This window comes from Halichoerus grypus, chromosome 1 (assembly GCF_964656455.1).
Source record: "Halichoerus grypus chromosome 1, mHalGry1.hap1.1, whole genome shotgun sequence".
Taxonomy (NCBI): domain Eukaryota; kingdom Metazoa; phylum Chordata; class Mammalia; order Carnivora; family Phocidae; genus Halichoerus; species Halichoerus grypus.
Window position 1 is genome coordinate 101,235,901 of NC_135712.1, and position 25,834 is coordinate 101,261,734.

General features: G+C 40.0%; 2 protein-coding genes across 51 annotated transcripts in view; one reads left to right on the top strand and one right to left on the bottom strand.

Moving 5' to 3' along the window:
* The window catches only part of NMD3 (NMD3 ribosome export adaptor), a 131,543-nt gene extending 131,217 nt beyond the window's left edge, over positions 1–326 (bottom strand). Inside the window, exon 1 of one of the 3 annotated variants that reach the window (XM_078069647.1) lies at positions 190–326. The gene's annotated coding sequence lies outside the window, so the exon portion shown is untranslated. The remainder of the gene's footprint in view (positions 1–189) is intronic. The other 2 variants (XM_078069652.1, XM_036120877.2) reach the window with 2 other exon arrangements.
* On the top strand, positions 314–25,114 carry B3GALNT1 (beta-1,3-N-acetylgalactosaminyltransferase 1 (Globoside blood group)). 48 transcript variants are annotated; one of them, XM_078069692.1, is made up of 8 exons: positions 314–454; positions 1,884–1,975; positions 2,317–2,460; positions 3,414–3,530; positions 4,472–4,570; positions 17,363–17,431; positions 20,339–20,430; positions 23,073–25,114. In XM_078069692.1, the coding sequence occupies exon 8, from the start codon at positions 23,107–23,109 to the stop codon at positions 24,100–24,102; it is 996 nt and encodes a 331-aa protein (XP_077925818.1). In that variant the 5' UTR covers positions 314–454; positions 1,884–1,975; positions 2,317–2,460; positions 3,414–3,530; positions 4,472–4,570; positions 17,363–17,431; positions 20,339–20,430; positions 23,073–23,106; the 3' UTR covers positions 24,103–25,114. The 48 variants fall into 48 exon arrangements, 47 of the variants coding, with proteins under 47 accessions (XP_077925818.1, XP_077925825.1, XP_077926032.1 ...); XM_078069699.1 differs by having other exon boundaries at positions 4,522–4,570; XM_078069749.1 differs by having other exon boundaries at positions 336–454; positions 1,887–1,975.
* The last annotated feature ends 720 nt before the right edge of the window (positions 25,115–25,834 follow it).

Here is a 25,834-nt window from a genome sequence, read left to right on the forward strand (position 1 = left end):
TTCTGAGATAAGGAACTTCCCGAGGTTTCTTCTCTTCTTAACAGCTCTTTGCGGACTCTAACAAGTAAATCCCTCCAGGACTGCCTCGAGGCCGTGAATTTACGCCGCTAGTAAACAGGGCAAAATCCTGGCCAGAGGTCCGTCACTAAGTTGCCCAGCCTCTGCGAGCCCCAAATGTAAAATGCATACCGTACTCGGAACGCCAGGTGACGGCGAGGAGCGACGGAGCGCGCCCGGGAGAGTCCGTACGGCTGCGGGCCGAGGGGGGCCGCGCTCGCCGGGGCTCAGGGCCCGCGCGTGCGTGCGAGCGAGCAGGGGGCTCCCGGGCCTCGGCGCGTGGTCTGCGCGCGCCCGGCCGTGCGTGCGGCTGCGGGAGGCTGCGTGTGCGCGCGGGGCGGCAGCGTCGGCAGTCCGCCAGCCGGTGTCGGAGCAGGCTTCGTGCCGCGCGCGGGAGGTGAGTGCCAGGCGGGGTCGCTGGGGGCGATCCGAAAGCCTTGGAGACCCCAGGGCTGGGTGGCGGGCTTGGCCTTGGGACTGGCTTCTCCCTGGACGGCACTGCCGGGGCGGCGAGGCCGGGAGGCGGGCAGGGCGGTGCCGCCCACTCCGGCCCTCTCCCAGAGCGCGGCCGGGGTGGCGCCGGAGCAGCCGCGCCCAGGGGCTCCGGCCTCGGCGACGATTAGCTGCCGGATCCCGGTGAGCGGGGAGGAAGGGGACCCGGTGGGGCCCTGGGCGACGTTGAGGGGCGCAGGGACGCGTGGCGGGCCCAGGCCGCGCCTGCAAGGAGCACGCTGTCCTGCCGGCTCTGCCTTAGGGCGCAGCCCCCGGATCCCCGTCGCCCTGGGCTGCCCCGGCGACAAACTCGGGAAGCAGCCCGGGGCGCGTTGGCCGCGACTGCGTGGGGGAGAGGAGGAGGCGGTGTCTCGGTTTTGGTGGATTTCCCAGCAGGCCCGGGGCGAACGCACGCCCAAGGCTTTGGGGAAGGGCCTGGGAGTCGGATTGTGGGAGGGTTCTTCTTCATCGGGAGGGATTGTAAGGAATATGGACCCAAGGAGGAGAAGGGGCGAATTGGGCAGAGAGAAAAGGAAATCCCAAGGAGCTAGGGCTGTAAGAGGCGATCTTAACGGCATACAGGCATTTTAAAAGAAATCTGAAAGGTGCAGTGGAGCCTCACTTTTCCAAGCAGTAAGGAATGATGCGTTGCATTCCGTATTTCCTTCTCTTCCACTCCTCACTGTTGGACTAGGAGGGAGATTTCCAAGGCAGAGATGGGGTTTTTTTCCCCTCTGTATTTTGCACATAGTACCAATGTTTAGGACGTGCTACTTTGTCAGGAAAAGCTAGTAGCAAGGAACAGATTACCAAACCATATCTTTTTTTGTTTTCAGACGTAAGGAAGATTTGAGTTTGCAGTCTTCAACTGAGAATAAGTTTGTGTTTTAGCTTTCCCCAGGTGTCTTAGAGGGATGTAGGGAGCTGAGTTTGTGCTCTCAGAATGTGTTGATGCCTGATAAAAGCGCATCTGAACTTTTATCAGTCTAGAGAAGGGAGCTATTTATTAAGAGATAAGAGTCTAAAACATTTTTTTCTTCTAGACTAGAGGGTTCATTCAAATGAATGGTCATTGGGTAATTCCAGCCATGAAAATAAAGCCTGTTATCAAAACAGTGGCCAAATTATAATTCCAGAGCGGATGCATGAGGTGATTTAAAAGCAAGGAGGAAGAAGAGAGGACCAAAGCTTTTCCAAAAATGAGGAGAATGTTGATGTATAATAATTTGCTCCTTAGCAGCTTGCTGGGTATAGACCATTGATTTTAGATGTCATATTGCTTGATGGTGTTGAGTTATGACTTAGATGTATTCTTTTTCTGTTCTTTTGCTCAGTAGTTCACAGCAAATCTTTTAATTAAGCATGGAATATGGAAAACAGCAGAAAAACTTCTGCTAGTGCTTTAGTCTCATCTGAAATTCTATGGGTAAGTTCATCTTATTTTAATTTAGAAATTATCCTGACTGGTTAAAATTGACTGTAATAGTCTCCTTTATAAGATTCTAAGGATCATTTACACAGCTACAAATTCTGTTGTATATTCTGGTATATCTTTTTTCCCTGAAGGATTTGAGGGTTGTAAGAGTTAAGCTTTACTAAACCATTTTGGATGATACATGTATTTCTAAAAATTGGGTTATTATTAAAACACCGTGATAACTCAGGAAAAGTTAACTCTGTAAACTTAATTTGGTGGCCATATTCAACCTCAGACTCCACTCTCTTTATTCCTTTTTTTTTTTTTTTTTTTTTTAATTTATTTGATAGAGACAGACACAGCGAGAGAGGGAACACAAGCAGGGGCAGAGGGAGAGGAAGAAGCAGGCTTCCAGCTGAGCAGGGAGCCTGATGCGGGGCTCGATCCCAGGACCCTGGGATCATGACCTGAGCTGAAGGCAGACGCTTTAACGAGTGAGCCACCCAGGCGCCCCTCACTCTCTTTATTCCTAAGAAAATACTCCAGTGGATGCTTTTTCCTCTGTTCATATCCCTTGAAATGATTTGCCTTCTCTCTGTGCCCAGTCTGCAGCTCTGTTCTTTCCCCCATTGGGTGGTACAGGTAGAATCCCATTTGAGAAAGTGCCTTTATCCCATTCACAACCATATAATGTCGAGGCCAAATACACTTTTCTTTTGCAGTTCTAACAGTTGTCATTGCTCATCCCTGCTCACTGTGTGGTGACCACACTGTACAACTTCATGAATGAGGTCAAATGTGGGGAGTCAAATAGGATGCTCTTAAATGGCCTTGTACAGCAGATGCATTCAAAAGTTGCAGTTCATTTGACAGCATTTCTTCTGCAAATATCTCTTTTGGGACTGCGAACAATGGTTTTATTTCAGTAAAAAAGTTGCCTGTTATTAATACTGATTTGCTTTTGGCACCAGAGTTTTTGGTACGTTGTGAATTAGATGAGAGGGGACGGTGAGGGTATGTGCAGGAAGCATAGTGATTTGTAGGAGGTTTGTCTAAACGAGGGGAAGATGAAGCCACAGGACATCCCAACGGTGAGGCCCTGAGACGCTGCTCGATGGAAGATTTGGCTAGAGAGATAACTTGTAACCCCTGAAGCTCTGAGAAGTGAGGGAGTAAAGCCAGAAAGCTAGAGTAGATTATTAATTTTTCATTCTATGTGTTTCTGACCCTGAATTAGTCAGGACGCCAGGCCTTTTGTTGTCCCCGTAGAGCATCCATAGCCTAGCTTAATACTATTCAGCCCTGTCTACCCTCTGGGAACCATGTTATATGGGAACATGTTACCACCACTAGGATCCCCACTTCAGTAATAAGGAAACACAGAGAAGAAAGATTTTAGGAGATTGAGATTTTCTTTTTTTTTTTTCTTTTTTCTTTTTTTTTTTAGTAGGCTCCTTGCCCAGTGTAGGGCTTGAACTCATGACCCTGAGATCAAGAGTCGCATGCTCTACTGACTGAGCCAGCCAGGCACCCCAGGAAATTGAGATTTTCTTGCTATTCTAAGGTATGCCATTTCATGGGGCTAGAACAACACCTCCAGACCAGCAGCCTGTTTGGTAAATAAAGTTTTTTGGAGCATAGCCACATCTATTTGCTTAATATAGTCTATAGCTCCATTTTTACTACAAAGACAGAATCAAGTGGCTGGGATAGAGACTGTATGGCCCACAAAGAAAATGTTTGCTATCTGCACTTTTATTAAAAAAAATTTTTTTGCCACTCCTGGACTAGAACATAGAATTCTGCTAAACTCCCAAGCTGTGCGTTTTGTACAGGCATTTTTAAGTTAGCATAAAGAAGCACTATATTTGGCTCCTATTTTGTAACAGACTTTGTTTTCAAGGATGGAGATACCCCCTTTCTAAGAGAAAAAACTCTTACTAGCTCTTCTCAATGTTAAATAGTTCTTTTCTCTAAACTGATAATAGGTTCTGTAATTTGCATTTTTATCAAGCATCTGCACATTCTGAGAGTGCAAAGTCAGCTCGCTGCCATGGACCCTGACCACACATTTAGAGACACTTGAGCCGGGAGGTCTCCCTCCCATCTTCTCCAGGTGGGCTTTACCTATAATGTTCAGTCTGAGCCTTGGAGTCCTCAACCTTCCTCCATGCTCTACATGGTGTCAACAACTTGAGGGCAAGGCAGGGTTCTTTTTCCCCATGGCAGTCCCAGCCTCTAACACCGGTCTGGCATGTCGAATGAAGAAATGATAACTAAGGAAAAGGTAATTGGTGACTTAGCCTGACAGGTAAGAATGACAAAGATATGTAATATTCCTAACCTAGGGCAACAATGAGAAGAGATATTAACTAGAGCAGCTTCCCCTGTTCTTTTCCTCCAATGGGTAAAACTGTTTATAACAAAACAGAGACAGGAAGACCAGCTTTCAAGCCAGCCTTCCTGCTGTTCTGCCTGACTTGTGTGATCTTTGCTCTGCTCCAGTTTTCCTAGCTTCTCTCCAGACCCAGTCGTCTTGTTGCCTCTTCCCCCAGGCTGTTCTATCATGTGGCTCTTTCAGACTGCTCACCCCTGAGTGCAGAGGTACGTCCACTTTTGCTCTGTTTGGGTGTTTTGGTCAGTACCATATTCTCACAGTCCAGCACGAGCCCAAAAGTGTATGTTGAACACATGACTGGCTATGGAGAACACATGGGACATGAGGGATCAGCCAGTTTTGAAACCAGTGAGGCACTGTCTTTGGGCTCACTTGTCCACTTTTTTCAGAAAGACCATTCAGTGCCCTGCCCTCTTCAGAGAAACTTAATTCTTGTGAATTATCTAAGGCTTCCCTTGATCTTCAGGTGAAGGAACCTTTTGAATATGGAGATGAGTTAGTCAGACAAGTGCTCTGAATCTCTGCTGGCTCCTGATGGTCATTGCCTTTGTGTTGGAGTGTTTGCTAATTTTTACTGAAGCTCAGTAATTTATTCAGGGTTATCTGGAATATAAACTCATTAATGGTATTCTTCTCAGCAGTTCCTCTTTTTCTGAAAAGTGTATGTGAAGGAAACACTAGTTGGATCTTGTTTGGATGAGAATTAGAAAGAGCATGATCTGCTTGGAAATTGAACAGTATTTGCACATAGGCTTCCTCCGTTTTTTAAGTTTCTGGGTTAGCTTTGACAGCTCTTCACCCTGAGGAAGATCAGAGGTGCTGCACTATGTGGAAGAAAGCATGAAGATGCCAGCGAGATTAACACAAATTAGGGAAGGTGCCTAGTGGGGCGTGGTTGTGGAGCCCACTCAGGATGAGGAGTCCGGGATTCCCAGCCCTGCTTGCAGGCTGTGAGACCCTGACTCATGATCAGGTCTCCACGTCTCAGTCTCCTCAACTGGAAAATAAATGCTGTGGTAGTAGTGCATACCTCATAGATTATTTTAACCAACAAATAGTGGAAGTATGGAGAGTACTTCCTACAGTGCCAGGACCAAGCAGGGGCTTTTGCTAAAAGTATGCAGAGAGGGGAATATGAAGAAATTGGATAAAGTAGAAAGCAAGGGTTTTTTTTAACATTAACTTTGTTTGCCCCGACAGAGTAAAGCGTATCTCATTTTTAAGTGTTATTAAATTCGGCAAGTATAGCGGTTCCAGTTCATCCATGCAGTAAATAAAATTTGATTCTCTATTGTATGTCCAGCTGTGCTTCAGAGTAAGAGGGAGGAGTGTAAGCTTTATCAAATAGGCACAATCCTTAAAATAATTTGGTGCCACTCAAATATTTCACACCTCAGTTTGAAAAGGTTAATGTATTTTGTAGTTCTCCACCAGATGCCAGAAATACCCATCGTAGGACTTTTGAGAGTTCCAATCATTCCCAGTTACGGGAAGATCAGGGGGCAGGAGGAAGATCACAAGAGAGGGGAGCTTGTGTGGAAGAGGAACGGAGAAATGTCGCATTTGGCATGTGAACCTCTACTAGTAGTTCCTGTGGGCTTATATGTTCAGGGTGGCAAAATGTTAGCAACTTTAAGATGCTAGAGGAAACGTCATCTTTGGATTCTGAAAGGAAGCTTATTGGGGTGCCCGGCTGGCTCAGTCAGTAGAGCATGTGACTCTTGATCTCAGGGTCGTGAGTTCAAGCCCTACGTTGGGTGTGGAGCCTACTAAAAAAAAAAAAGAAAGAAAACTTACTGATTTGGAGGGAGAATGTGGATAAACTAGGATTTATTTGCATGTCCACATGTGCTGTAGACCATATGGTATCCTATAAGAGACATTGGGAGCTGCTGCAAGGTCTGTAAATAGAACAAATGTAAGCAAATAAGAATATGTTAGAGGACCATGTAGTGGACTTTAATAAATAAAAATAGCAGTGCCATCTACTTAGTTCTTACTGCATGCCAGCCCCATCCTAAATGTTCAACATGTGTTATTTCATGAAACAGAGTTTCTGATTCACTGCGATCAGATGGGGTTGGGCCTAAGGCTCTGCATTTCTAGCAAGCTCCCAGGTGGTGCCCAGGCACTGTACTTGGAATAGTGAGGTCTAAAGCAGCACATTGGAATCACCTAGAAAACTTTAAAGATACTGCCACGGGAGCCTCACTGCCCTCTGCAACTCTCATTCAGTTAGTCCCGGGTACAGCCGGGCTTCCAGAGGTTTTCAAGTTCTCCGAGAGCTTATAATAGACAGCCAAGTTTAAGAACCACTGGGTCCAGAAAGAAAAGGGAAGAGAGAGGTAGTGGCCAGGCATCACTGGTTTTGTTTGTTTCTAATATAAACAGAGGAGGTCAGAATGGTAGAGTTTTATATTGCTTTGTTTATGAATTAATATGTTCAGTTGCAGAGGGAGCTAGTAGGGGAATTTTCTTCATGATGTGTATTGATATGTGTATGTCTCCCTCTATAAAGAATAGGACATGACTGATGTGTGTAATTATGATTTGTACTAAACTCAGTGTGCACAGGGCCTTGTTGGGGCTATTAGGATTTCTACCCTTTGCACTACTGTTTTTTTATGTGGAAGAAGAGTCATAATTTGCACAACTGATGGTACTTTTATAATTATCTTTAATGATAGCACGCGTTTTCTCCTTCGCTGATCCTAAATCTAGTATGCTCGGGCTTAGAATTTTATTGAAATGTGGTTTTTGGTGGGGTTTTTGTTTTGTTTTGTTTTGTTTCTTGCTTTTTCATGTCTGGACCTTTTAAAATGAACATGATCAGAATTAGGATAGCCTATTAGAAGAAGGCTTTGTATCACGAGAGAGCTGAGGAAAAGTAAGCATAATCTAACAGATTCAGGAGTTTGCTTTTGGATTCAATTTATTCGTGGGGATCTTTTCTTAATATATTGAATGGGTAAAAGCACATTACCAGAGCATTTGTGCAGCATTCAGATATCCACCTAGCACCTATTGTGTGCAAGGCCTTTTTCCTCACAAACCTCAGATTCTTGGGAAGGGAACAGACAATAGACAATAGAAAATCCGGGTGGGTTAACTGCCGCGAGGAGAATAATGAGGGGTGTGATAGAAGGTGTGGGCCCGGGAACAACTTGGGATAAGGGGTCAGGGAGGGACTTGCCTAAGTGACATTTTGCTGGGATCTGAAGCAGGAGAAGGAGCCAGCCTTTTTAGGAACCAGCTTTTGAGTTCGAGGGACAGCAAGTGCAGACTCCCCGAGGGAGGGGAAGTTTGACACGGTCAGGGCTCAAAAACGAAGCCATTATGGCCAAAATAGGGATGGGAGGAGACATGGCAGCGATGAGATGGGGGCTTATGTATTCCTGAGAGACAGACGGGATAGATAGATTTTCTTCAAAAAATGTTAAGATTGTTACCCTTAAGCTTTCATTGTCTTTGTGCTTTGTTTTTGCATTCACAATTCTCTAATGAACATATATTAGACTTGTACTTAAAAGAGTTTTATATATTTTTTTAAATAATTGAATTTTCTTTCCCTTCACAGAAAATAAGCAACATTTTTGTACCCCAGGAAAGAATTTCAGGTTATTTTGGCTTAAATAATTGTACCATTGTAATAATTCTTCTGTTTCTCTGGAGTCCTTGCATTGGGACTGATCCCTCCAACCACCTTCCCAGTCCCCCAATTTCCTAGTGTCCAGCATGTTTTTAAAGATATATTTATTTATTTTAGAGCTGGGGGGAGTGTGCAAGTGAGGGGACGGGTAGAGGGAGAGATTCTCAAGCAGATTCTCTGCTGAGCACAGACTCCAACTCTGGGCTCCATCTCAGGACCCTGAGATCATGACCTGAGCTGAAATCAAGAGTCAGATGCTTAACTGACTGAGCCACCTAGGCACCCCATAGTTCCCAGCATATTTTTGATGCAAAATAAGAAGGTCTGTATCTGCATAAATTATTAGTTATCATTTTTTAAAAAGATTTTATTTATTGGAGATAGAGTAATTAGCGGGCGGGGGAGGGGCAGAGGGAGAAGGAGAGGGAGAAGCAGGCTCCCTGCTGAGCAGGGAGCCCAATGCAGGGCTTGATCCCAGGATCTTGGGATCACTACCTGAGCTGAAGGCAGACGCTTAACTGACTGAGCCACCCAGGCACCCCATTATTACTGTTTTTTCCTGTTGTTAATAATTCATATTTCAGGTTTTGAGAGGGAGAATTTTGAGTCTTTCTGCGTAAAGATGGTAAGGTTGTGATGCTGCTTTACTGTTTCAAGGTTCGATGGTCATGAGAAATTAAAACCACTCGAGCAACTCTGGTCAGTAGGCATGTAGCAGATTCCCTGGGATAGGAAGGATAGTGCCAAGAACATGAGATTTGGAGTCCTGTTTGATTTTGTCTCTACCGCTTACAGGCCTGTGACTTTGGGCAAGTTACTGACTCTCCCTGAGCCTTAGTTTCCTCACCTATTCAATGCAAACAATAAAGATTTCAAAAGTGCCTTTATTCGTGGGGTGTCTTGAAGATTACATGAGTTAGTGCCTGGTAGCAGTTCCCAGTGCTCTCACCACAGCTGGGCATCTAGGGCCAGCATGTCATGTAGACACCTGCCAACATTGATTGTGCACAGTAACCAAACAGAACGACTGATTGGATTGCCAAGCTGTTTTAACTTTTTTTTTTTAAGCATAACATGCAAAAAAAAAAAAAGTGCAGATTAGGAAATGAATTATCACAGTGAACACACCTGTAGGCACCATCCAGGTCAAGAAATAGAACGTGGCCAGCACCCGGGAAAGTCCCCCAGGCCCCTCCCTATTATATTCCCTAATTGTCTCCAGGGGTTACCAGTGTCCTTGGTCATCTTTGACACCATAGATTACTTTTTCCTGCTTTTCAGCTTTGTGTAAATGGAATCATAGTGTCTAGTCTTCTTGTGTCTGGCTTCTTTAGCTCCACATTGTGTTTGAGAGACTCTCCAGAATGTCACATGAGGTTGTAGTTTGTTCATTTCCATTTTGTATAAGGCGCTGTTATATAAATTTGTTTCTCCCTTGTACCATGGTTGTTTCCAGGTTGGGGTTATCATGGATAGTGTGCTGTTATGAACTTTCTGGAACATTTTTTGGTGTTCCTATTTACATATTGTTGAGTATTCTACCTAGGACTGGGAGTTGCTACATCGCAGGGTACATGTTTCTTCAGCTTTAGTGGAATAACACTAAAAACTTTGCCAAAAAAAATTGAACCAGTTTGTACAATTTTTTTTAACTCCAAACTGCTTAAATTTTTATTTATTAATTCACCAAAATTAGTTTATTAATTCAGTGACTACAAAGATGATCGAGGACAGGATTTTCCAAAGTGTAGAGTTCAGTCCTTGCCAGAGGCACTGAAAATTAAAAAAGGTTCTTCAGATAAATTTGAGAAACATTGCAGAATATATCCCCTTCTCAGAGAATGTACATTAGCATATTAAAAACTGAGGAGCCCTCCATTAAGAAATACTAATTTAAGTTTATTTGAATGATTTCCTTTTTTTTTTTTTTTTTTTTTTTTTTGTCCCTGGAGCCCTTTTGAGGGCTCTGTAACACTTATGGATAAGATAGATGCAGCCCTCTTTGGCTCCCAGAAAGTTCTGGTGTTAATAACTGAAATGCAGATTTCTTCTCTGAGGATGGAGGTTTCATTTGATGGTTAAAGCTTTGGAAGCAGCCAACCTGTTTTGTCTCTGGAGGTTTTCTGGGCTTTTCTATTATTTGAGATGTTTCTTCAGCTGTTGTGGATCAACCACCAAACCGACAAGTAATTACTGGCGGCCTGCTGTGCACAGCATCATGCTAGACTTGTGGGATAGAGAAGATTATTTGTTTAAAGTAAACTATTTAGAATCTAGTCGGTGCCTGTTTAGTTAAAATAATCACAAGTTCATCTTTTATAAAATAGAAATCATTTTAAAATTATAAATATAACTTCTTCACAGTGATAAATGACATTATTAGTCAGTAATAAAATAGTGGTGTATTTTTCTGTTGGGCCTTTTTATATTTTTCTATTCATCGACGTTTCAGATTCTATCTGCCCCTCTCCTGGGACATGCGATTTAGAACAGTGTCAGGGTTCATGGTCTTCCTAAGGAGGCTTGTGCTAGGAGAACTGCTGCTTTGTGCCCCCACTGTCAGGGTATGAGCCAATCCCAAGTCTCAGGCCAGGCCAGTTTGATTCCTGTGACATCATAGTGGGTCCACATTTATCCACACACCTGAGTGACACTTTAACTTCAGAAACTACCGAGTGTACTGACTGAATAGTCCATGTTCCCACAGAAACCCCATGGTAACTGAATTGGTATTGTGGTACTTGGTTTATAGCTGAAAAAAGACGCTTTTAAGAAATTAAGTCATTCCCCAAAGTCACACAACCATTAAATATTACAGCCAAGATTTAGGTGGGCCATTTAACTCTGATATCCAAGCATTTTTATTATGCTTTTTTTCCCTGTTTTGATAAATTTTAAATACAAAGAAAACTAAAAATAGAAGAGAATGCCTATATTTCCATCACCCTGAATTAACAGATGCTAATACTTTATCATATTTGTGGCTAGTCTTCTCTTTCCCCTTTTCACCACATGCCCCTTTCATTCTTCCACAGTGACACCCACACTGCTGAGTGTGGGAGGAATTCCTGCAGTTTCTTTAAAAGATAATTTTGTGGGGGGGCTCCTGGGTGGCTCAGTTGGTTGAGCGGCTGACTGACTCAGGTCATGATCTTCGGAGACCTGCATCAGGCTCCCCGCTCAGCAGGTAGTCTGCTTCTCCCTCCCCCCTCTGCCTCCCCCTCCCTGTGCTCCCTCGAGCGTGCTCTCTCTCTCTCTCTCTCAAATAAATAAATAAAATCTTTGGAGAGAAAAAAAAGTTTTGTTTGCATAGCTGCTTCTGAAAGCTCACTGTTTCTTGGGTGCTGTTTAAAACTACTTATATAAATGGTATTACATGTGTATTTAATTTTTCAACTTGTATATTTTACTCAAAATTTTATTTTTTAATACTATCCAAATTGATGCTCTGTGTATAAATCTAGTTCATTTCTTTTAACTGTCTTGTAGGATTCATTTGGAAGACAGTACCAGGTTTTATTGATTTATTATCTTATGGATAGACATTTTGGATAGACATTTAAGTTGCCTCAGATTATCTGTTTTCATAGCCCCATAGTGAGCGTGCTTGCACATATCTCCATGTGTGTACACATATGAGAGTTTTTCTAGGATGTAGTCCCAGGAAAGGAAAGTCCAGTTTTCAGTTTACTAGACGTAGCCATATTGCTTACCTACCAAAGGGGCGGTAATGGTGTACTTCAACCCACAAGGTGTGACAAATAGCATTTACTCCAGTACCTGATTAATAATAAACTTTTTGATATTTCCTGATGGGTTAAAAATTTGGTATCTGACTTTAATTTGCATTTCCCTGATCACTAGTGAGTTTGACCCTCTTTTCATATTTATTGGCCTTTCTGATTTCCTCTTTGAACTTTTTATTCACACGTCACCCATTTTCTTTTTGATTTGTAAGCTTTACATAAACTTTATATAAACAAAGAATAACAGATTATTACAAGTATATACTATATAACATAGTGAAGATTCTGGATACCAGTCCTTTGTTTCACTTGTAAATATCTTCTCTGAGTCTGTGGCTCATCTTTTAACTTGCCTTGTCCTATAAGCTTTATATTTTAATGTTACCTAGTGTATTTCTCCTCTTTTTTATGGGATATGCTTTTTGTAACTTGTTTACAAAGGCTTTCCCAACACATAGGTTCACAGATACATTCTGCTATATTTTTCTATAATAGTTTTAGTTTTGCTTTTTAAAATTCTCATATCTACCTGAATTTTATTTTGAAAATAAATATGAATATGGTTTTACTTTAGCCACATTTATTCCAAAACCATTTATTGGATCTTTTCCCCATTGGTTTGTGATGCAGCTTCTGCCATTTTTCAGGTCCCAGTGTATATGTGGATCTGCCTCCAGTCTTGGCGCTATTCAGCTGTTTAATCTTTCTGCTACTCTGTTTTAATCACTGTAGCTCTTCAGTACGATTTGATAACACCCAGCCCACTCCCAGCTTCATTCTTTGTGTTCAAAATTGTGTTGGTTATTCCTAGATCATTAAATTCCTTTCATAATCCTATGAATTTATTGATTAATTTGGGGAAGTGGAACCTTTACTTTTGAGTTTTCTTATCCCTGAATATGTGTGTCTTGTTTATCCACTTTTTTTTTTTTTAATTTTAATTCTTCAGAAAAGATTTTTACCTTTCCACATCAGGGTCCTGCACATTTTTTGTTAGCTTTATTTGACACTCTGTAGTTTTTGTTGGTGCTGTGTTTTTCCTTAGATTTTTGGTTTTTTAAATGTTTTGGATATATATGTGAGCTCATATCCAACATCTTGGTAAACCTGTTAGTTCTTATCTGTTGTCTTTTTCCCTTTGAGTTTTCTCTGTAGAAAATCATGGCAGGTTTTCTTCTCTTCCTTAACAGTTTTTACATCTTATTTCCTCTTCTTGTTTTAGTGGCAGTAACACTCTCTAAAACAGCACTGGATGGTAGAGGCAATAATGGGCATCCTTGTCTTTTTACTGACTTTAATAGAAATATTTCTAAAGTTTCATCGTAAGTTTGCTACAGTTTCTCTAACAGATTAGGGACTTCCCTTCTATTCCTAATGTTTGTTTTTCAAATAATCTTCCTTTTTTTTTGTTTTGTTTTTCATTGTTTTCCGCGTTATCTTTGTTATTCCTTCTGTTGTCTTGTTTCTGTAATAACATTGGAATTATTCTTTTAACTTCTTGAGCTAAGTAGTCAGCTCATTTATTTTCAATCTTTTTTTTTAAAAAAATATTATTCATTATGCTTAAAAGTCTGCATACTGTATCATTCTATTTATGTGACATATTCTGGTTTGGCAAAGCTATAGGGATGAAAAACAGATCAGTGGTTGCCTGGAGGTTCAGGGAAGGATTGATTAAGGGACATTAGTAGAATTTTTGTTGTGATGGAATTGAGTCATATCTTGATTGTGCTGGTGGTTACATGTTCAGAACAGTAAAATAAAAAGGGTGAATTTTATTGTATGTAAATTATATACCACTCTAAAAAAATCAAGTGGATACAAAAAATGCATATAAGATAATTCTACTTTTAAAAATGTGTATTGTTTTAAAAGGTTATGAGTTTTCTGTAAGGACTGCATTAGTTACATCCAGTGTGTTTTTATATGTACCACTTTAAAATGGGGAGGGAAAAATTTTTATTCTCATTGTTTTGAATTTTAATGTATTCAAGTGTTTTGAGAATCAAATTAATGTAAGAACTATATAACTTACAAAGTAATATAACCAAGTAATGTTATTTAAGTAATATAACAAAGAAATATCAAGTAATATAAGAAAGGGATGCTCTCGGGGAGCCTGCGTGGCTCCGTCAGTTAAGCGTCTATTTTTGGCTCAGGTCATGATCCCAGGGTCCTGTGATGAAGCCCTGCATTGGCCTCTTTGCTCAGTGGGGAGTCTGCTTTTTCCTCTCCCTCTACCCCTCCCCCCAGCTCGTGCTCTCTCTCGCTTTATCTCAAATAAATAAAATCTTAAAAAAAAAAGGGATGCTCTCACCCCTTTTCTGATCTACCCCATTCCTCCCTACCCATTGTATGTGTCTTTCCATTGTTTTTCTCATACACACACAAATATACATATTTTTTCTCTTCCTTTTTTTTTTTAAGATTTATTTATTTATTTGAGAGAGAGAGAGCCGGGGCCCCAGAGGAGAGGGAGGGGGAGAGAATCTCAGGCAGACTCCCCGCGGAGCAAGAATCCTGATGTGGGGCTTGATCTCACGACCCTGAAATCATGACCTGAGCCAAAATCCAGAGTCAGATGCTTAACAGACTGAGCCACCCAGGTGCCCCTTTTCTCTTCTTTTTAACACAAAAGTTAGCACATTATAAACGTTGTTCTAGATCTTCCTTCTCCACTTAATGTATTCTAAAAATCTTTCATGGTCAGTACGTAGAAAACATCTTCGTTCTTTTTTTAAACATCTGTATAGTATTCCATTGTGTGGATGTATCATTGTTTATGTAAGTAATCCCCTATTGATCCCTTGGGTTATTTCTAATCATTTACTATTATAATGTTGTAGCTAATAAAACGTCTTATCATTTTAGACATATACGGCTGTGCCTAAAATAATTTCCAGGATCAAAATTACTGAGAAAAGAGTAAAGTATTTGTAATTTGTGTAAGTATGTCCAAATTGCCCTCCAGAGAGTTGTTACCATTTCCTGTTCCACCATAAATGAATGAGAGAGGGAATTTGTTTTCTTAACTCTCTTTAGTTTTTATTACTGAAATATTTCAAAAGTAAATACAGGTATCTTGACTTTCTACTCTTAAATACATACTCCTAGAAATAGGAAAATTTTTTAAATTTTATTTTTAAGAGCTTTATTAAGGTATGACTTACATACCATAAAATTAATTAATTTTTTTTTTTTTAAAGATTTTATTTATTTTTCAACAGAGAGAGACAGCGAGAGAGGAAACACAAGCAGGGGGAGTGGGAGAGGGAGAAGCAGGCTTCCCGCTGAGCAGGGAGCCCAATGTGGGACTCGATCCCAGGGCCCTGGGATCATGACCTGAGTGAAGGCAGACGCTTAACAACTGAGCCACCCAGGCGCCCAAGTTATTTCATTTTAATTGTAATTCAGTGATTTTTACTAAATTTACAGAGATCTGCAACCATCACCCAATCAAATTTTAAAATATTTCCATTACCCCAAAATGATTCTTTATCTCCATTTGCAGCCAGTTACTTATGCCACCCCCAGGCAACCACTAACCTACTGTCTATAGATTTGCCTTTTCTGGATATTTCCCATTTATAGAGTCACATATATATGGTTTTTTGTTTCAGGCTTCTTTTACTTAGCTTAATGTTTTTTTAGGTTCATCCATGTTCTGAGTTCTTTTTTTTTTTTTTTTAAGATTCTATTTATTTATTTTGAAAGAGAGAGCGTAAGCAGGGGGAGGGGCAGAGGCAGAGGGAGAGAGAGAATCCCAGTCAGACTCCATGCTGAGCATGGAGCCCAACACAGGGCTTAATCCCACAACCCCGAGATCATGACCTGAGCCAAAATCAAGAGTCAGACACTCAACAGACTGAGCCACCCAGGGCCCCCATGTTCTGAATTCTTGAAAACTGATATGTTACAGCCTGTATCAGTACTTTGTTTCTTTTTGTAGCTGAATAGTATTCTATTGTGTAGCTATACCACATTTATTTACCCAGTTAATAGCCTGTTGTAGCCTGTTAACATTATCACACCTAAATAGATTAATAATCCTCCTGGCATCACCTAATACTTAGGTTGTATGCAGATCTCTCCAGGATCCAGTCCGGGACCATACACTGCAATTTGTGTGTCCTTAAATCTTTTTTAATCTACAGCTCTCCCTTTTTTCATGGTACTAACTAGCTAAAGACACCATGCTAGCTGACAGTCCTAGCTCTTGGATTTCTTTGAATGTTGCTTGTGGTGTTCCTTAGCTTGTTCTTCTATTCTCTCTATTTTGTGTAAATTTTGATTAAATTCCAGTTAACATTTTTGGCTAGGATTCATCAGAGATAATACTATCATTTCATACTGTATCATCTCCTTAGGAGATAAATAGTATGTGTTTGTTCTATCATTTATAATGCTAACATTGATAATTAGCACTCTAATTCCTCCAATGTAAAGTTTATATTGTTTCAGTCCTTGTGAGTAAAAGGTTATCTTTGTGGTGTTACTTTGGTACCACACAGATGTCCAACTCCTTATTAATCTTCCCTTTGATGATTAAAACACTGATTAATAATCGTTGCCTGAATCCAAAATTTCATGAGAAGTTGCAAAATTGTAGTTTTCTTATTCTGTCACTGTACCTACATTTAAAATTGGCATTTTTCTATAAAAAGGAGTTTTCCCTCTTTAATTAGAGCTATTTGTCTCCCCTGAACTATCTTTCTTTAAAGCAGAAAAAAATACAAGCTTGTCTTTCCTGCCCCAAACCAACAGTTTTCAGTTAAGGAGTTGATGTAATAGTGCCTCACTGAAATGTAGTAAATTGATCTTATTCAGCTGCACATATTGTACACTTTCCAATATGGTATTCTCTTTAAATTTATGGATTAAACAGAAAATGTGTGTGTAAGGATGTTGAGTTTCCAAACAAGTTTTTTTTGTTTATGTGTTTTTCAAGTTATGTTTTTGTTATAATTATATTGTGGTCACATAATGTGGCCTCTGTTAAATTGAGGTTTGTTTTTGTTTTTTGTTTTTTTTCTTTAAGTAGTCTCTGCACCCAGTGTGGGTCTTGAACTCCCAACCCTGAGATCGAGTTGCATGCTCTATCAACTGAGCTAGCCAGGCACTCCTGTTAAATTGAGTTTTAAAAATTCTTGAAATGTCTTATATAGCCTAACATGATCAATTTTTTAATAAATGTTTCATGTGATTTTGAAACGAATATTACTATTCTATTAAACCAAATTTGTTAATATTATTTGAAACATGCGTATCCTTATTTTTGGCCTGCTGATGTATTAGTTATTTAGGGGGATTTGTTAAAAGCCTTCCATTAGGATTATAGATTTTTCTATTTGTACTCATACTTTTCAGAGTTTGCTTTATATTTTTTTGAGGCTATGTTTTTATGTTTATATAGCTTCATGATTGTTAAATTATCTTATTTGATGGCTGCTTTTATTAGTAGCGAAATCTTCTTGTCCTTTTTGAATGCTGTTCATTTAAAATATGTGACATTAGTATTTAATTGCAGCAGCCTTCTGATTGGCATTTTCCTGATATGTTTTCTTATTTACTAATTTTAAAACTTTTGTGTTGTTTTGTTTTAGGCATGTGTCTTATAAGCAGTATAATGGCAGAATTTTAAGCCAATTTGAGAATCTCTTGTCTTTTAGTAGGTGAGTGTATATTTACTCTGACAATACATTTATATTTACTTCTTTTTTTACTTTTTAAAACTTTTTATTTTATTTTTTTAGAGCGGGAGTGGGGGTAGAGGCAGAGGGAGAGGGAGAGAGAATCTCAAGCAGGATCCACACCCAGGGCAGAGCCTGATGCAGGGCTTGATCTCATGACCTTGGGATCATGACATGAGCCAAAACCAAGAGTCAGATGCCCAACCAACTAAGCCACCCAGGGGCTTCCATTTATATTTACTTCTGACATCTTTTGTGTTTTCTATTTGCCATGCATTTTCTCTGCTTTTTTTCTCTTGTCCTACCCCCTATTGATTTGATAGCTTGCTTTGTTTCTTTTATTTCTCAATCAGTATGGAAGATACATAGTCCATACCTACTAATTCAGTGGTCCTTCTAAAGGTTAATGTATATTCTTAAATGAATTTTTTGCACAGTCTTAAAGTTTATCACTCTCTCCTTGTTCCTCCTGAATTAGGTAAGAATATTAACATATTTTAATTTTGTGAAAATCTTTTTTTACAGCAACCATGTCATTTTTATATGGTATTTTAGTTTCACTTTTTCTGACCTCATTAAAAAGAATAATTTTTTTTCTTCTTCTTCTCCCTCTCTCTTTTTGTTTTACTATCTGTATTAGTTTTTACTATCTTTTAATTATCTCCTTGCTTCCGTTTGTTTCTTTCATGCCGTTCCTTCCTCCTGAGTTCATTTTTCTACATTCTAAAATATATATTCCTTTGGTACTTTGAGCTAGAGTTTGTAGACTTTATAAGTCCTAGTCTGTTTGAAAGTGTCTTTATTTCATCTTCAGTTCACTTGAAATCTCTAAAATTCATCTATAAGATAGGTACAGTAAAACCAGCTGGCCCACTATATAGCATTATTGGGGGAAAACTAATAATATTTGTTTTGAACACTTCATAAATTTTTATATTTATCTGTGTGTATATATACATGTATATAAAGTACTATTATTATTAGCTAATGTAAATCCTGTTAGATTTATATTAGAATTACTATATTTTGAGTGGATTTTTAAAATCATTCCTTACTATGTTGAGATAATATTCACTAAAATAAGAGAATATAATACCTAATAGAAATATCATGAATTGTACGTGGTCACACTTTGGGAGAAGAACTAGGATAAGATGAAACTCAGAATCCTGACTGCTAGCTTAGGGTTGCTACCACTCAGTGGAACTTTTGAGATATGCAAGCATAAAATTAAATTTTTTGGCTTTGTTTTTATATATTTACAAAGACAAAAATGAATAGTGTGGAGAATCCAAATGATACAAAAAGAAAAATGAAAGAAAGAAGAAATCTTCCAGAAATCCCACAGGATAGAAACCATTGACATACTGGGACACATCTTTCTAGAAATCTTGCTCAGCATATGTGACTCTATGGGTTTGTAGATAATTATCTTTTCATTTTTCAAAAGGACTCATAGCACATAAGCAGTTTTGCAACTGCAGTTTTCATTTAGTAATATATCAAGGAAATGTAGGTAATATAGTTTCATTGCATATAGTGAATAAGTATATGTGCTTGTATGGATGTATCATAGTTTTGTTTAACCAGTTCTCTATTGGGAGGCATTTAAATCAAATTTTTTCATATTTTAAATTACACACAGTTGCCTGCTTATTTCTTTAGGATAAATTGCTAGCAGTGGTATTGCTTGGTCAAAGGGTGTGTATGTTTAAAATTTTGATACTTGTTTTCAAATTTCCCTCCAGAGTGCATGAGAATGCCTTCTCCCCTCACACATACTGAGTATTGTCATGTTTTTTCCTTGAATTTGCTGGTTTGCGATTTTTGTCAATATTTCTGCTTACTTGTGAGTTTGAATATCTTTTCTTATTTAATTGATCATTTGTAGTTCTCTTGAGAATTTCTCTTTTGGCCATTAATTCTCTTGTAGTATTCATCTTGTTCTTAATTTGTATGAAGTCTTTTTTTAATTGGGTTTACAAATCTTTGTCATAAAATTTCAGGTGTTTTTTTTCCCAGTTTGTTTTTTATCTTTCAACCTTGTTTTTGCTTTTTATTGTTGTTTTGTTTCTCCAGTTTTCTGTTTGTCTTTATTTTTTTGCTTTTCAATCTTGTTCAAGAAATTTTTGAAATTATATTATTTCCTTACAGTTGAGTAATTGAAAGGTCTTCCCCACTTCAAAACTATTAAAATATTCATCCATATTTCCTTTTAGTGCTTTGAAAGGTTCATTTTTCTCCCACTTGAGTCTTTAATGCATTGGAAGCGTTTTTTGTAGAAGGAGGGATATATGTCAGCGCCTCCCTGTGTTTCATGTCCTGCTCTGGTTTTCAAGCTTGCCTAGTAAAGACCAAGACAGGAACGTAGCGAATCGTGGCAGGAAGCGAGCTTTGCCTCGCTGTTTGTCTTCTCGCGGTCTGTCAGTGTGCCGGGGCAAGTGCTCAGAGGGGAAGGGGGGTTGGGAGGTGGCAGTCGGCAGGCGCACATGCCTGCTGTGAGCGCAGGTGTAGAACGGGATGAAGGAGAGGATGCCCACACAGCGTCTCTTAGACGTTTTGTGTTTCGCTTATTTGAGTGACCGCTGAGTTCTTATGCAGGGAAGTCAAACTGTGGTAGGGTGACCGAAGACACCAGGTGACGTGAGAACGACGTGAGAACTTAGATGTATGTGTTAAGCCTTGAGCGCCAAGTGCTCTTTTTCCATGATGAAGCCATGGACTCTCTGAATTCTATGGGCTAGTGGTAACTTCTTTAACTTTTTATTTCAGTATCTGTTTCTAGTTCAGAAAGAAACTGGAGGAGCTGGGCTTGTTTCTTTCCCCTCTTTGACCTCTGATCCCCTGACCCCTAGGTAAATGCTGTTAAGTTTCTTCTCTGTCTTATAGAAATTTCAAGCATTATTTTTGCTGCATACTACTGAATGTCCAGTTGGTGAAATTGAAGGTCTTTCACTCAGAAGAAATAAATCAAGAAGTAGGTAAGAAATAGAAATATATTTATGGCTTTGAAACCTATTTTCCTATAAGTAGTAAGAATTTATAAAGATGATTTTTTTTTTTTTTAGGATAATTCCTTTGACAATAAAAATCAATTTAGAGAACACAAACAGGGAAGAAGAGCTGTCCAGGGAAGAACACAGCTGGTGATGACAGACCCTATTTACTGAACACTTACTGGCCAGCTACGTGTTTTGTACATGTTATCCCCCATTTACGCTGTCCTGACATCTTCAGGGCAGAGATGTGGAAGCTGAGGCTCTGAAAGATAAAGAACATACCTGCTCGCCCTGTTTGTTGAAGGTCAGAGCTGGGGTGGGGACTGCGGTCTCTGCCCTTAGAGCCGCCTGCGTTGTGGGTAATCTAAAGTCTGTCCGGCCAGTCCTCGAAAAAACCTTTCCCCTTTTTTGGACTAGAGAGTTCTTCTTCTCCTTGCTGCTGCTTTATTTTCTTTGTGGGCCCACAAGCAGTAGACCTCATGACCACAGGCACATTTTCACTTTTAGAAACCATGGCTTCTAGAACGCACGTAAGATCACTTCTGTAATAAGATTTGCTGTTTTGAGTTCTTCCCATTATCGGGAAATCAGAGTAATGGGGCCTTCGTTGCCTCTATGCAGTTATAAAGGCTGCTCCTCACACAGGACACTTTCTTTCTTTTTGTCCGAAATTTATTATAATGTGCTTGTTTGTTAGAATGAGATGTAAAACTGCACCTGACAACTGGTGTAATAAATGTACAGGCTTTCGTTGGCCGAGGTATAAATTGAGCATCCTAAAGTTGTGCGGTGTCTAGTAGCCAGATGAGGAGAAAATGTAAGAAGAGCTTAGTTCCTTCTCTAATCCTTTCTCTAGGTCTCTTCTGTTTCAGGTTTTTCCAGGAGCTGGCTATGTAAGGCTAGTAAGGGGGAGGGAGGAGGATGGAGTGGGATGGACAGACCTACCTTTTATCCTTATACAACTAGAAATAGCATAACAGACAAGTCTGTGTTCATTGCACTCCTGCTGTAGGTCTCTCTCTGTCTTGCACTTTGACAGTTGTGAGAACAACTTCGCCACCAACGTCATAGAATATAAATTGAGAGGCAAGACACATACATGAAACTGAACTGGAGAGTTTGCCAGAACATTCCATTGTGTTGTGTGACTTAAAGTATAGAAAGCACTAGAGAAAGGAAAGATTACCGTGACCAGACTAGTCAGAGCAGGTAAGATATGGCCAGATAGCGAGGACAAGGGGTCTTGAGATCCTGTCATCTTCATAGTATTAAGAGGCAGAAGAGCTGTGTGTCCAGAGACCTAAGACTGACCCAAAGTAGAACCCTTGGGAGGCCAGCCTTCCCATATAGTGACATTAATGTATGCCCCCCCATAACAAATTCTGGCTTCCCAGAGCCCTCCCCCCAGATGATTGTGGGTGAAAGGGCACCATCAGGACCTCCTCAGCCTGCCCTCCATGTTGTTGATCTGTCCCTCCTTCTGAAGTCCCTTAGCGTTTGATATAAACAGTCTGCCATGTTTCCCCATTGCCTTGGGATTGCCTTCTCCCATGTCCTTCCTCTGGTCTTCTTAGTGCTTGGTGTAGTCTGTGGATGGGAGGATCTAGGAAACACTGTGTTTGTGTTTGTCTTTAGATCATGGTACCAGGAAAGCCCTGCGGGATCCTGAATTGTACACCAGCCTCGTCCTCGGGATCCAGCGCAGAGCTGAGGCCGCACTGTCACTGCGGGCCGAGTGCTCTGTGTCCCCTACCTCTGTTCTCGTCTCAGCTGGGGGTCTGTGTAAAAGCACGTGTTCTTGGAGGTTCCCTCCCATGATTCTGATCTGGCGCGGGGTTTCTGAATAGATTAGAATGGGAAACACATGAACACTCCATACTAGGGACAGGCCTTTAATTTAAGCGCTTGCTATCCAGACTGAGCACTGAGTTCAGCCAGTGAGGTAAAAGGGGAGCTGGGATGTGTTTTGGACAAGTAAAAGCTCTTTCACAGTCCTGAGCATTGGTTATCCTGTTTGTGTCTAGAGGACTTGCCTCTCAGGTGAAGAGTCTCTGCTTTCCTCCCATCTCACGTGAATAACTGTAGCTACTGGGTTTTCCTTAGTCCGGATTTGTTAGAATCCACATCAGATCACAAAGCTGAGAAAGACCCTTGGTTTATTGGGACATGTCGCTGGTAATATCTCCTTGCATTAATTTCTTTACGTCTTTTCCATACCGGTGAAGAAAAAATGGAACTTTTTGTTCTGGGTTTTGTTTTGTTTTGTTTTCATTGCAGGTTTATTTTTTAACCCCCATTACTCATCTCTCTCTGTCCCTCTGGACATCCAGGACAAAATTGTATTTCAACAGTTATTTAAATCAAACAAAAAGTATTATTTTTCCCAAAGTAATGAAGGATATGTTTTTAACCTTGATCTTGATGTAAAAAGCTAAAATGCACTCTTGGTTGTTGGTATCCATTTGCTTATAGTTAAATGAAATTAAGGAGGCTTGGGTCAGGATTCTTGGTTTGCTTGGGAGCTTTTATTGTCCCGACTCTCACTTTAAGGAGATAATCAGATATCATTTAATGGTGTGTCTTGGGTGGTGGAGTACTAACCAGGTCTTTGATAAATCTTCCAGAACCTGAGGCTCGTGTGCTTTGGAGCTGCTGTGGATGGCCCTGGCTCTCTTGACCACCCTTCCGAGTAGGATGTCACTGAGATCCCTCAAATGGAGCCTCCTGCTGCTGTCCCTCCTGAGTTTCCTGGTGATGTGGTACCTCAGCCTGCCCCACTACAATGTGATAGAACGTGTAAACTGGATGTACTTCTATGAGTATGAGCCAATTTACAGACAAGACTTCCGCTTCACGCTTCGAGAGCATTCAAACTGCTCTCATCAAAACCCATTTCTTGTCATCCTGGTGACCTCACACCCTTCAGATGTGAAAGCCAGACAGGCCATTAGAGTTACTTGGGGTGAAAAAAAGTCTTGGTGGGGATATGAGGTTCTTACATTTTTCTTACTAGGCCAACAGGCCGAAAAGGAAGACAAAATGTTAGCATTGTCCTTAGAGGATGAACACCTCCTTTACGGTGACATAATACGACAGGATTTTTTAGACACGTATAATAATCTGACCTTGAAAACAATTATGGCATTCAGGTGGGTAACTGAGTTTTGCCCCAATGCCAAGTACATCATGAAGACAGACACAGATGTTTTCATCAATACTGGCAACTTAGTGAAGTACCTTTTAAATGTAAACCACTCAGAGAAGTTTTTCACAGGTTATCCTCTAATCGATAACTATTCCTATAGAGGATTTTACCAGAAAGCCCATATTTCATACCAGGAGTATCCCTTCAAGGTGTTTCCTCCCTACTGCAGTGGGTTGGGTTACATAATGTCCAGAGATTTGGTGCCAAGAATCTATGAAATGATGAGTCACGTAAAACCCATCAAGTTTGAAGATGTTTATGTTGGGATCTGTTTGAATTTATTAAAAGTGGACATCCATATTCCAGAAGACACAAACCTTTTCTTTTTATATAGGATCCATTTGGATGTCTGTCAACTCAGACGTGTGATTGCAGCTCATGGCTTTTCTTCCAAGGAAATTATCACATTTTGGCAGGTTATGCTGAGGAATACCACATGCCATTATTAATTTGACAAAAGCCTAGAGAAAGACAGGATACTCTGTGGATAATATTAAAATTACTTTAAAATCTCCAATGGAAAACTCCTGGGAAGGTCACTGTGTTGACTTACACTGAACTGAGACTCATGAAGTGCCCATGGACTGGGGACTGGAGGGGTTACACTTGTGACTTATTTAGACAAAAATCAAGTCAGGCCCTTTAATGGGAGGAAATGGGAGATTTTTGTTAATAAAACTAATAGGACAAAATTATTTGAACATGCCATTCTAGAAACTAGAACGTGTTAAAAGGATTTCATTGGATTATAATCTCATCAGTCCATAAAAACAAAGCAATGTGGAGTTCTAATCATTGAACAGAATAGTCAGGTAAAGGTTTTGTGTATATCTTACATGGGTTACCAGTTTTTAAAAATACATAGTTCTGTGTAAAAAAACTAAAGTTATACTGAGCAAAATTTCATCCATTTTGGTCATTCAGAAGGTACTTCAAGATGTTACAGCATTTCACAGTTATGAATTACTGTCTAATATTACGTAGGACTTTCTGATGTTTGAATATTATGGTTGTTTCAATACTTTATAAAGAGAATAATGAATCACCCTTTACATTTGAACTTTTCTCCGGTTACTTCACTGATGAGTTTATTGTTTGATAGCTCCGTTAGTGTAAAGTCATTGGTCATTATTGCATATCAGTAATCTCTTGAACTTTGATAAATATTTTACCATGGTAATACAGAGAAGAACTAAAACAAGAAGATCTGAATTATTGTCTTGTTTTTAAAAATGTAATTCCCAGTGTTTTTATGTCATTACATCTGTCTCATTTTTCCACTTGAAAATTGGGAATAATATATAGAATGCCAGGCAGCATGTTTCCTTTTGGAAAGGACTCTGAAGACAAAAAAGAAAAGAGAGAACCCGATGGCCAGGATATTATGAATGTTATTATGAATCTGTTCCATGTGTGTTCTCATTAACTGTCAATTTGAGAATAAAGACGGAAAAAACCTGCTGCTATTGTTACTAGTTTCACATCAAAAGGAAAGCCTTAATGTGTGGTCGAAGATCATAACTGAATTCCATGTCATGTAGAAGCACATTTCTTCATAGGAGTGGTGATGGAGATCACTTCTGACCTACCGGTAGGTCAAAGAGGAAGACTCCTTGCCCCATATTCTTGGGGTTGTGCAATTTCCCATTGTGGCTGATATGGGACAAGTGATTCCTTTTTTCTGGAGGACAGGTTGGCAAAAGATCAAAGCCATTGGCAGAAAATAAAAACTTGAAAATACGTAGTTAGCTCTAGTAACACTCAAATATTTATAATTCTATAAGAAATACTTAATTTCAATTAGACCTATTTTATTTTTCTAAAGATATATTTATTTGAGAGGGGTGGAGGGGCAGAGGGAGAAGGGAGAGAGAAGCTTAAGCATGGACTCCCCGCTGAGCTCAGAGCCTGACTCGGGGCTGGATCCCACGACCTTGAGATCATGACCTGAGCTGAAATCAAGAGTTGGATGCTTAACTGACTGAGCCACCCAGGTGCCCCCAATTAGAACTATTCTAATGTGTGATTCTCTATAAGACCGTTATTTCCATTTTCCTGGTCTCAGACCTGATAATCAGTTACAATAAAATCAAATGGAATAGTCTGTGGAATCAATCTGTGCCCTTGGTAATCCCCATTCATATAGGAGTCACTTTCTTTAAGACAGATGGTGGTTATTTT

What these genes read in the sequence shown, in the direction of transcription:
- B3GALNT1 (XM_078069692.1), top strand. Translation starts at nt 23,107, where the DNA reads ATGGCCCTGGCTCTCTTGACCACCCTTCCGAGTAGGATGTCACTGAGA.